Raw genomic sequence first — 12,432 nt, 5'->3', positions numbered from 1 at the left:
CCTACTAAATGCACCTGGTCCACTGAACATCCTTCTGGGGTTGCTAGATTTGGATCTGCATCTTCACCGGTGTTCTCAATCCAGGGCCCATTTCCTCCCAGATGGTGGATAACATTCCACCCCTTCCCTAGAGACTGCTTTGAGCCTGGCACTTTAGACTGAGATAAAGAAAACCATGTTTTCCACCTCCCAAAATAGGGTGATTCAGATTGCCCTTCGAAGAGGGACGAAGACCGAGACCCTTGGTAAATGACGAGACCTAGGGCAACAGCGAAGAGAATTGTTGAGATCTTCAATAAAGATCGAGCGAAAGGCATGATTTGCCACAAACCATGCCAAATCTAGGAAGATCAAGGCGTTGATGAATGAGTTGGTCCACGTTTTGAGGTTTGTGGAGGTGCTTATGCCGATCCCTTGGTGCGGGCTGGGCATTCTACAAGGGATTGAGGTCGAGGGGATATAGATATTTATATGTTTATATGTTTATAAATTTACGCAAAATGAATACCTGTAATTCATTAAGGACATCACAGCATAATTTTAGATAAAAAAAAGTATCTAGTTACATGATTCGAAAATTCTCATCTCTTCCCCATCACATTGCCGCCTCAGCAGCGACGCTGAATGCATGTACACTTCCTCGTGGCTGGAAAGCCGAGGAGTTCTGATCGCCCTTGCTCTCACTCTCCACTAGTTCATCGTCGGATGCGTTACCCCAGCCACCACCTCCAGGTCTAAAAAAGAATTGTCAGCATATATGTTCAGATGAACGAAGAAAAAGATGAATCACTCACGTATGAATCAGAATCCGCTCCCCAGGTTGGACCACAAGCTCCATTTTACCACCAATATTAATCATTCTCTCCGTTCCGTCGAGCTCCTTCTTCATGTAAAGATTCAAGCCTGCTTGTCCAGACTCGCCTCCTGCCAATCCATACGGACGATAGACGCGTCGTTCACTAAGCATAGACACTGAAAGAGGCATACGGAACTCCAGCTCACGGATAACACCGTCTCCACCGCGGAATCGACCAACGCCACCAGACCCATCTCGGATACAGAACCTGCGGAGGATGACTGGGTACCGCAGCTCGTAGACCTCTGCATCTGTGATGCGTGTGTTTGTCATGTGAACATGGACGCCCGATGTGCCATTCCAGGACGGTCCAGCACCGGAGCCGCCGCAGATTGTCTCACCAACACCGAATCCAGGCACTTCAACACCGGTCTTGGGATCAACGCCTCCCATACCAAATGAGATGATGTTGCAGCAGCCCTGGGAAGCAGCACAGGCGTTGAATGCACCAAGAACGACATCTGTAATACGCTGAGAGGTGATGGGATTACCGGCACAGACGGCGGCATGGCCAGATGGATTTAGAAGTGTGGCAGAGGGGATTATCACATTGACCGGGGCGAGACAGCCTTGGTTGAGAGGAATGTCAACGTCAATCAGCGCCCGCAAACTGTAGATAATAGCGGAGTGGGCGATAGCTTTGGGGGCATTGAGGCAGTTGAATGTTTCCCGGCCCGTGCCTGTAAAGTCAAAGTCGGCAGACCCAGTCTCAGAATCGATGCGGATTTCCAGCTTGATCTCGGTGCCGTCATCCATGAAGTCGGAGAATCGGAGAGGAACTCCCTTGTTCTTGCGGCCAATGGATTTGAGTAGTTCACGGACCGCGACCTCTGCGTTGCGCTTGATTGCGTCCATGTAGAAGTGGACTACTCCCAATGTGTTTTCGATCACCAGAGCTTCCAGGAGCTGTGCACCCTTGTGGTTTGCTGCAATGGCAGCCTTCAAATCCGAGACATTGTCGTTATATGTGCGGGTGCTACTGCAACTAGGGTAGGAAGCGGGCTCATCATATAGGAACTTTCGCACTATCTCTTCGTCAAAGCGGCCTTCTGATACCACCTTAAAGCCCATTGTCATGGCACCTTCCTCGTACAGCATTTTGCTGTTTGAAGGCATAGACCCCGGGGCGATGCCGCCGATTTCGGCTGATTGTGGTTAGCACGACAGGATAAATAGTAAAAGTAAAGGGGAAGAGCTTCATGCTTACCATGGTGACCACGGGAGGCAACATAAAAGATAATGTTTTTACCTTCGCCATCCCAGACTGGGGTGACAATAGTAATATCGGGAAGATGTGTTCCACCGGCAAGAGGATGGTTGGTGAGAATGTGATCGCCAGGCTTCAAATTGCCTCTGAATTTCTCATGCTGATACCGGACAGCATACTCCATACCTGAGGAAGGAATTAGCATGGCATTCTCTTGGTCAACAAACAATCGTTCCAAGCTTGGGTCGACTTACTTCCTAGATGCACTGGCACATTTGGCGCATTCGCAACCAATTTTCCATCGGGAGAGAACACAGCACAGGAGAAGTCAAGTCGCTCTTTGATGTTTGTTGAAACAGAGGTCTTTTGGAACATCCGACTCATCTGATCAGCAACGGACATGAAGCGATGACCAAAGATAGACAATCTGATAGGATCCACGACTATTGCATCGGCAGTTTGCTTCTTCGAAGACTGGACATCCACAATTACATGTCGGGACAAAATTGTAGCAGTGGCATTTGGCTCAACAACAATAGTTTGAGTTTTGTCAATGATCATAGCAGGACCCTCAAGGACATACCCTGGTTTCATGTTATCCAGGAAGAATACAGGCGTAGTGACTTCACCGACGCCGGCAAAGTACACAGAAGATGAATCATCCTGCTTCTCTGAGCCCACGGGCTGTTTGGTGACTGATTTGAGCTCCTGTTGAGGTGCCTCTGGCGCGATAGAGGTCGCCTTTCCAACGCCTCGGACTCGGATGTCTTCGACAAGGATGTTGCGACCGGGGAATGTGAAAGAAAACTCGCGCTCGTGCTCTTTGACAAACTCAGCAATGAAGTCTCCATGTTCAGGTTCGAGCACCATCAGCAAGTTGTCGGTTCCCTGGTATCGCAGATTGAGGTAGATTTCATGCTGAATTTGAGTCTCATCAATGCCGTCCGTGGTCAATGCCGTAGTGACTTTAGACTTCAACGCAGTGACACGCTCAGTGACGCTTTTCATGGCTGTCTGGTCCAGCACTCCTGATGCTGGCTCTTGGGCCTCATGAACAACATCCGCAAGAGCCATGCCGTAGGCAGAGAGAATAGACGAGAATCGATGGATGATGACAGTTCCAATAGACAACGAAGAGGCAATGGCACAAGCATGCTGCCCTCCAGCACCACCAAAGCAGGCCAAGTTGTGAGCGGAAGTATCGTACCCACGAGCCTCTGTGAGAGCTCGAATAGGCTTTGCCATAGACTCGTTGGCTACTTGGATGAAACCCAGCGCGATCTCTTCTGGGGACTTGTTTTGTCGGGTCTCAAAATTGATCTGATCTGCAAGCTCCGTGAACTTCTTTCGGGTGATTTCGACATCGAGGGCTTCATCCTCGTTCGGGCCGAAAATCTTAGGGAAGTATGCTGGAAGAAGGCGACCAAGGAAAAGGTTGGCATCAGTCACAGTCAGAGGGCCTCCCTTGCGGTAACATGCTGGTCCTGGGTGAGCACTTGCAGACTCGGGGCCAACGGCAAACAATCCATGTCGCCAGAATAGAATACTACCACCACCAGCGGCTACTGTATTGATGTCTAATTGGGGCGCCATCACTGTCACACCGGAGATAGTATTCTCGAAGGTGTGTTCCAACTTTCCGTCATATCTGGAGACGTCTGTGCTAGTACCGCCCATATCAAATCTGAAAAGTTAGTTGATGATCACTTTATAATTAGGGTAATTTTGACTCACCCGATGACAGGCTTCCTATCTTTCTCATCGAAGGAAGTTCCCGCGTAGCCCACAACCCCGCCTGCTGGGCCAGACAAGATCGCACGAAGACCAGTGAATCTACGAAGATTAGCAAAATTCCTTTTCTGCATTCCGGGTAATTGTCAACATACTTTTCAAAATTCGCTAAACCTCCATCACTCTGCATAAATTCGCAGCGGGTATCGGCAGAGCTGAGTCCGTCCTTGAATCCCGAGCGGAAGCCTTGAATATAACGTTGAATGACTGGCGTCAAGTATGCATCTGCAGTAGCGGAAGCACCACGAGACGTCATTTTAATCATAGGCAACAGCTGGCTTGAAAGGGAGATTTGGGTGAACCCGATTTCCTGTGCAATCTTCTCAATTGCAAGTTCATGGTCTTGGAATGTGTATGAGTGAACCAAACAGACCGCAATAGAGCGATAGCCCTTCTCGTACAGTTGCTTAAGGTTCTGTCTTGTGCCTTTTTCGTCAAGAGGTTCCAATATGCGAACCACTTCTCCACTAACACCCTTTTTCAAACAGGTATCTGACTCCAAGGACTTTTGCAGACTCTCTTTGTCTGGGGTGGGGTTCTGCTGATAGTCCTCAATTGTGATACGCTCATCAATCTCGACAACATCCTCATACAAGACATCAGGACGTTGGATGTTGAGCGCAAACAGCTTTGGCCGAGACTGGGTTCCAATACGCAGGGCATCTTTGAAGCCCTTTGTGATCAAGAGCGCATGACGTTCTCCCTTACGCTCGAGCAAGGCGTTGGTAGCAACTGTTGTGCCCATGCGGATGCTGACATTGGAGAAATCGGCAGTTGTGAGCTTTTGGTCGCGGGGGAAGGTCTTGCCTGTTGCTTGCTCCAGAATACGCCGAATTCCCTCAATCGGAGCATCGGCGTAGTTGGCTGGATCTTGTGAGAGCAGTTTGACGACGATTTCCTCATCGCGACCATCAACAATACCTAGACAGTCGGTGAAAGTACCACCACGATCTACAAGACGTATTAGTTATCTGCTATATCATACGAATTGTGAAATTGCAAGTCACTCACCGATGGCGATCTTGATGCTCGGAGCATCCAAATGAGAAGACATGACGTGCGATATGTTCAGATGCCCTGGAAATGCCGGGACCAAGGCTTCCTTTTATGAATCTCCATTAAGACTAATCAGCAGGTCGAAGCGAAGCAACTTGTCAAAAAACCAGCGCCACAATCTAATCAAATCGGTTGGTGAATGCCGAGACAAAGCGGGGAGAGAAACGCGGAGATGCACCGCTTATCAGTCGCTCCGACCTTCCTGTCACACCCAAACCCTAATTCATTTTACTTTTCATGATAACCACCTGAGTAACTCTCTTTCACGTTCACTTATGCTCAATTGAAGTATAAAACCATCCCAAATGACTATCTCCTTCGTTTTGGATGTGTACATGTCCCTTTTTACCTGATATATTCGATTCTATACTTCAATACTATGACAGATATGGCAGACAAAAAACAAGTCTCCCCTCCGGAGCCTCAACTTGCACTTGATCAAGAAAAGGCCCAAGCAGGTAAAATCCTTGAAGCCCAAAACCGAACCGATGGCAAAGATGTTGCCGCGCAATTCCTCGCTCGCCTTGACCCGGCCATTGCAGTGGAACCTGTCACCGAGGCCGAAGCGCGCCGTGTGCTTTGGAAAATTGATCTGATCCTCATTCCCTTGATCATGGTTACAGTGGTTTTGGCTGCCATTGATAAAGTCATCATCTCGAACGCGGCCATCTACGGCATGAAGAAAGACACCCACTTGACTGGCGATGAGTACTCTTGGGTAGGCTCAATCTTCTACTTTGGATACCTCGCCTTTGAGTACCCTGCAGCGCTTCTCATTCAGCGACTTCCTGTGGCCAAGCTGTATGTTGGCATGGTCTTGGGGTGGGCAGTTCTGCTACTGTGTACTGCGGCAACACAGAACTTTGCTGGCTTAGCTACGGTGCGCTTCTTGATGGGCATGACAGAAGCCGCCGTGTTCCCAATTTCCAGCATTTTGACGGTTATGTGGTGGAAGACAAGTGAGCAGCCACTTCGTGTCGCGTTTTGGTTTAACCAGCTCTCCTCCGTCTTCTCGGGCGTGGTCAGCTACGGTATCGGCCAAACAAACACGGCATTAGCACCCTGGAGATTGCTTTTCATTGTGTTGGGTGCATTCTCCGTCCTCTGGGCTGGTGTATTGTACATATTCTTGCCCGATTCCCCTGTGCAATGCTGGTATTTCTCGGATCGTGAGAAATTCGTCTGCCTCGAGCGCGTCAAAGACAACAATACCGGCATGGAAGATAAAACCATCAAGTGGTACCAAGTGCGCGAGTGCTTAAGTGACCCCAAGACTTGGCTTCTGGCGCTCTTTTCGTTGGCCCAGAACATCCCTAATGGTGGTCTGGTGACCTTTTCGGCTATTATCGTGACCGGTCTGGGGTATTCCCCGTTGATCACTACCGTGTTGGGTATCCCCACCGGTGTGCTTGCGACGGTGTGGCAGATCCTGCTAGGTTTCATTGCTGCTAGCGTGCCCAACTCCCGTTGCAACATTATCGCCGTGGCCAATCTAGTTCCCATGGTCTGTGCCATCCTAATGTGGAAGCTGCCACGTGAGAACCAGCAAGGTCTTCTGGCAGCATACTACGTCTTCTACACCTATTGGGCGCCATACGTGCTGTCGACTTCGCTTCCAATGGCCAACACCAGCGGCCATAGCAAGAAATTGACCATGAACGCCATCTTCTTCTTGGCGTATTGTATTGGAAACATCATTGGTCCCCAGTGTTTCCGTTCCGACGATGCACCATCATATTCGCGAGGATATGAGGGTCTTCTCGGTTGTCTAGTTGTGGCTATAGTCGCCATTATTTCCTATGGAGTTCTTTGCCAATGGGAAAACAACCGCCGTGATAAGGAAGCCCAGTCAACTGTGGAGACATCGGAAGTTGTTGCATTTTCGGATCTAACTGATAAAGAAAAACGGTCTTTCCGGTATACTTATTAGGATAGGGAATGTGGACGCCGCTGCCCCTTCGAGTCCTTGGCACAGGGGGAGAGTTGGATCCTAGGTCACGTGATGTATATAGATCTATAGCCTATAGGAGTGGCTGCCTGTTAGGCAGACCCTCCGCTAGGCAGCAGGGAGATGAGCTGCTGCAACTACAAATAGCTGGATTTCCTCATATAGATGAACTATCACACTTGTACCTCAATCCAGGGTTCAACTGCCGAAGCGATATACAGGCTACAGTATTCTCTTGTTGCCATTTGCGGTATTAGGCTTCCTTCATGACGCGACCGTGAAAAATAAAAAAATTTCCGACACCAGGCGGAGATCGATGGTAGACTCGCAGTCTCCACTCTGTCCTACACCGTACCATGTCTTTGTGCCTCGTTCAAGTAGACTGCTTAGAGCAAATTCATTCATGAGATTGATGACTGGATCCGCTTCCCCTTGCCTTCCCGAAGATACGTGGTCTCCTTCCCAGAGTTGATCATGACGGTGAAAGTCTCCCAGCCCATCAAGGGGGCCCATAAGGCCCCCATTAAAGCCCATTAAAAGGGGTTCAACCGGCATCTTGTAATCGGTATACAATATTGTATTCTGACCCTTTTACTAGTCATATAAAATTCAAATTTAGCGTTTATAATAACAATAGCTATAGTTATAAGTATATATTTTAATTTCAAAGACAATCCGACTAGTAGAGGTCGAGATACTATAAAAAGGTTATTTTACTCCTTGATATATATTTAGGATCTAGATAGGAGTACTACTACTTTCTAAGTGAACTTCTGTAATTTATAAATTATTTAAAGGACGTGTTTTATCGCGTTTTTAAACGTGGTTTAGAGGTATAACTAGTAATTAATTCTAAACCATTTAAATCAATAAAATATTACCTTTAGAATAAAGCCTATAAACGGGGTAAAACGAAAGGTAATTTAAAAAACCCGAAAAGGGTGTTCAACTTCTGAATTCTTGGCATATTTGTACTGTTTGGGGCCCATTTTGGGGGCCCATTAACCCGCATTGGGCTTCTCCTTAGGCCCGTAGCCCACCGGTGGGCTCGAAGGTAGGGCCCAAAGCCCAGCCCATTTGCGGGTTGGGTTGGGTTGGGCTATGGGCTTTATGGGCTTTGCGGAGCTCTACCCAACGCCTCCCGCTTCAAATTCGACACCGAGCAAGGAACAGAAGTCTCCCTCGTCGTCCTCTTCTACAAACGCAAACAACTCGTCCTTTACCATTTCATGCTGGCGCCAGGCGAAAAAGAGGGCTGTATGGGGTGCACGTTTTGCATGGATCACATCCCTCCCTTGCAGCATCTACATAGTCGGAACACGAGCTTCGTGGTGGCTGCTACGGCCTGTGGATGAGATATCGGTTTATAAGAAGCGGATGGGGCGGAAGTTTCCGTTTGTGAGTTCAATAAAGACGCATCAGCTCTGGAATCACATGGAGCAAAATGGGGAAGTGGTTGCTTGGAAGCCTGGCAATGGATACTTTGGTCTCAATGTATTTGTGAAAGGTGGTGATCAGACTGGGATTGGAGCAGGTACAGAAGAGGGCGAGGTATAGTTGTCGTATGGAACAAGTGACCGCGGCATGGAGGCGATATTGGGGACTTATGCGTTGTTGGATGCCATTAGGAAGGTAGGAGGTGGGGAACGGGATGGGGCTGTTTAGGAGGGTGGATGAGTATGATGAAAGTGTTGGTGGTGGGGATTGATAGACGGCATGGTAGGTAGGTAGGTGTTGTAGGTGTTTTTCTTTTTGGTTTTTTGGGTATATTCTACACAAGTGCTGCTTAAAATGCGCAGGTGGTTAGGATAGTTTTCTCCGGTGGAAATGACTAATGTTGAAGAGGGTGGGTAGGTAGTCACTTGCAATCAAAATTGTCTGTTGGATATTGTTACGGGCATGCTAGTCACCAATCAATGTGGAGACTTACTGATGGGCCACCGAGAACCAACCGATTTATCTGTCATCAGATCGCGTGCAACATCCTATACCCAGGCGTCCCCAGGTGTTCGAGGAAAAAAGAAACCACGATCATGCTCATGCTCAGGGATCAAGGGCATGATCCGCCCTGATCATGACCCACCGGCAGAGGATATCCGTTACATATGTTACTATCGGTAACAACATTCCCCTGCGCCGGAAACTGACAGAAATCTGTCTGTATTGCAACGTATGGGTACAAATGGCATAGATGAAGAACTCTAATTAACTAAAATGACAAAACCCGCTATTTCAACAATCTGAGCGGTAATGATGACTAAACGTAATATATGGTATGCATGGTACTCGAAGTCACATGATTTGCATGGTATAATACCTTGTAAATCCATGTATTTGACCTTGCACTTTGACAGAAACCACCATTTTGGGAACCACAGAACACGTGATCATGCAAGTAGTAGAACGGTAGACGGTCGACGAGTAGATTTTGCCAAGGCAAATCTACCAACCTACCTTCTACACATCTACGCAGGAAGAACTCAAGGATATATAAGGACACTCATTCATGTATCTAGTTTAGTTCTTCGTCTTCAATCATACATTGTTACTTGTGATTACCTTTTGAACTACAGACTCTCTTGTTTGATTATAACCTGACAACCACTGCGAATAGACCAATACTTCGGTATAGATCTATTCAGCGCACTGCCTGGCATCACTCCTCGATACCCTCAAAAGGACTTAGCCCGCATAAGACCCGTAAGGCAAAGGTACGGTTGAGAGACAGATCGTTGACAGTTGGCAGACTGCAGGACACTAGAGAAGTATATCCCGATTCGTGCTAACCTAGCGACAACCAGTTAGCTGTGCGTAACGCTGTTATTAATCCTCCTATCTATAATGATACCCTTAATGATATTAAAGCTAATAAGACCTAAGACAAAATCAAAGATACAGAAGAGGAATACAAAGAAATCGATCAAAACTACCCCTAAACCCTAGCCCTAACGTCAATTTCCCCTACAGGACCTCTTCTATGCTTTGCGCAATTTCTTCACCTTGCCCCCTCTAAACCCTCTCGCCGGGATTATTCTTGCTGCTAATGTAGCCTCGCGTCTGGCCTCATCTTCTGCCCCTCAAGCCCTCTACTGAGAAAGTCGCCAAGTATATCCTCTGGCATATGGTAAAACGTTTGATAGAGCGAGTTCTCAGGTGGCTTCTCGGGCCTTTCTTGTGTAATCACTTCTAGGTTCTGATCTGTTTCTCGCCCCTGTTGTCTTGTTTCTTCTTCGACCAGCCTTCGGCCGCTTCTTCGGCCACTGCTTCAACCACACCTTCAACCACACCGTCAGCTTCTTTTTCGGACACTCGGCCAGGTCCTCCAGCCGTTCATCTAGGTCCTTCTGGGGTCCTCGCCAAGTCCAGGACCTTTGTTGAACCCCGATCAATGAATAACCTGGTCCTACTATCGGAGCAAATAACAGATCTAGGGATCTTGAGAATGATACATATTCAAATGGTCCAACTAATGAGAAAAAGTCTCGGAACAACTAAGTTCCAAGTAATATAGTGATATCGTCCATAATATCTGTGTATTCCTCCTTTTGTGGATTAATCAAATAAAAACCATCTGAATTTGATGAGTAGTGTACACAACTAACTTGAGATTTGAGGTTTTTCTAAGCATACTATTAAATCATGATCCTCGTATCCAGCTCAAATGAGAACGCAATTCATGTGCTGGTCAATGACAGCAAGAAAGCAGAACAATCGCAGTTGTACTCATTGAACTTAATTTTGAAGAGGAACAGACATAAATTTAGACCAGAATCTCGAAGAAATGAGCACAAGGGGTGAAGGAGCATTAGAGGCAAAAAGAAACAGAAACTAAATCGTCTACAAGGAATCCAATTGTCTAGCTTGTCCCTATAGTCTGGGGTAATGCGCTCCCTTTTTCCATTAACTCCAACATGGATACGTGCACATGCCAGTGGTTGCTGGCTGCCAGGTGTTTCAGATCCCCGATCAACTTCTGCAGACGATGTTCCTGAAATGTGAACAGCAAAGTAACTACAGCGGCCCATTCCTTCTGGTCGCTGCTTCTATACGACCCTAAAATGACAGATTCCTCGGTCCGTTTTGGATATCTGAGCACAGCGGGGTAATGACCGTGGAGCTGACTTTGTATACTCTTTCTCCAACCCCCCGGCAGCAGCGTCCCGTGCAAAAGAACAGCGAGCTTCTCACACACAACCAGAGCCAACATTATATTCCTAGAGATCATGCTGCAAACGCCGCATTCCATGATCCTACTGCAGTAGTCCATTGCCGTTCTTTGAACTACTAGCGCATAGTCCGGAATCAAAGGCGTGACCTGTCTCGTGATTCCCTCTATCTTCTCAATGACCTGGAGGGCGTCATCTACACAGTGGCAGTGTTCTATTGAAGATTGTTGGTGTGCAGTCGGTTGGTGTGCAGTCGGTTGGTGTGCAGTCGGTTGGTGTGCAGTCGGTTGGTGTGCAGTCGGTTGGTGTGCAGTCGGTTGGTGTGCAGTCGGTTGGTGTGCAGTCGGTTGGTGTGCAGTCGGTTGGTGTGCAGTCGGTTGGTGTGCAGTCGGTGAGTGTGTAGCCGATTGATGTGTCGTCGGTTGGTGTGGAGTCAGGTGCGTGGTGGATTGGTAGGTATCTACATGAACGGAAAGCCCATTGTCCGCAGGATTGGATTTATGGGTTTGATGACTGAGTACCGCTGGGGTGAGCGCTGGTGAGAGGCCGATAATCTGATTCATTGAGCAATCTGGTATATTCACTGGTTTGTTTCGAAGGCGTGGATTAGCAAGGTTATTCGCGATCAAGGCAAGTATGAGGTTTAGGGATTTTACCGTGCTTATTTACCCTATGGCTGTCAGTAGTACTTGTCGTTCGGATAGACCCATTTTCCAAACTGGACCGTTCATCTGGCGAACTGTTGATGAAGAGGTCTAATGACATGATGTCAAAGGGCGTCATGTCCATCAGATTCGCGACGGAGGGGCTTGACAGCTCCATTGACTCCGTTGAGTCGGATGGTGGCGGATTTTGAATAGGCATATGACTAGGTAGGTCTTTGAAGCTGCTATCTTGTCCATCTGATGTAGGATTTTCCATCATCAGACCAGCCACCTGATCCTTTCGCCGTCGCTTTCCATCTAGTCTTCCCTCGGAGTAGTCACAAGAAACCCGGCGATCACGGCATCGTTCGCACCCTTCTCTCTGACCATCGCATCGAAGCTAAAATAGCAAGTTAGCACATCATTTTGATTATTATCGGGAACTCAAGCAAGATCAATTGGCTATGGACCTCCTAAGTATCCAGTGCGATGGAACCAAGAGGCATACCAAAAGAAACATACCTTTCTCGCTCGGCAATTATCACATGCCGATCGATAATGACCATTACGATTCGTCGGACTTGGGGAATGTTCAACTTGCAAGGATTCCTCCTGGGAGCTGTACCGGAAAGTCGCGAACATCATTCGAATTCCAAACCAGCAGTAATCACAATGCTAGAGGCCATATCTTTCGTAGGGCTTCGGCTGATTTAAATCACCTATCGGGAGGTATTTCAGGCCGAGGCCCATAGGATGAGCAAGAT

The 12,432-nt window shown here is 47.7% G+C and overlaps 3 protein-coding genes across 3 annotated transcripts; 1 reads left to right on the top strand and 2 right to left on the bottom strand.

Annotated features, from left to right (window-relative positions):
* Positions 1 to 595: 595 nt before the first annotated feature.
* N7455_005103 (uncharacterized protein) lies at positions 596 to 4,908 on the bottom strand (the record flags this gene model as incomplete). Its single annotated transcript, XM_040957568.2, has 7 exons — positions 596 to 734; positions 795 to 2,001; positions 2,064 to 2,249; positions 2,318 to 3,747; positions 3,798 to 3,896; positions 3,950 to 4,805; positions 4,866 to 4,908. The coding sequence occupies 7 exons, from the start codon at positions 4,906 to 4,908 to the stop codon at positions 596 to 598; spliced, it is 3,960 nt and encodes a 1,319-aa protein (XP_040812020.2).
* A 381-nt stretch (positions 4,909 to 5,289) lies between these two features.
* On the top strand, positions 5,290 to 6,840 carry N7455_005102 (uncharacterized protein; the record flags this gene model as incomplete). The annotated part of the gene is made up of 1 exon (XM_040957590.2): positions 5,290 to 6,840. The coding sequence occupies one exon, from the start codon at positions 5,290 to 5,292 to the stop codon at positions 6,838 to 6,840; it is 1,551 nt and encodes a 516-aa protein (XP_040811957.2).
* Positions 6,841 to 10,714: 3,874 nt separating this feature from the next.
* N7455_005101 (C6 zinc finger domain-containing protein) lies at positions 10,715 to 12,310 on the bottom strand (the record flags this gene model as incomplete). The annotated part of the gene is made up of 3 exons (XM_065604955.1): positions 10,715 to 11,578; positions 11,694 to 12,068; positions 12,191 to 12,310. The coding sequence occupies 3 exons, from the start codon at positions 12,308 to 12,310 to the stop codon at positions 10,715 to 10,717; spliced, it is 1,359 nt and encodes a 452-aa protein (XP_065461855.1).
* Between the last annotated feature and the right edge of the window lie 122 nt (positions 12,311 to 12,432).

The sequence above is a fragment of the Penicillium solitum genome (assembly GCF_028829755.1).
Source record: "Penicillium solitum strain IBT 25940 chromosome Unknown utg000003l_segment0_segment0, whole genome shotgun sequence".
Taxonomy (NCBI): Eukaryota; Fungi; Ascomycota; class Eurotiomycetes; order Eurotiales; family Aspergillaceae; genus Penicillium; species Penicillium solitum.
This window is presented reverse-complemented; position numbering and strand designations above follow the sequence as displayed.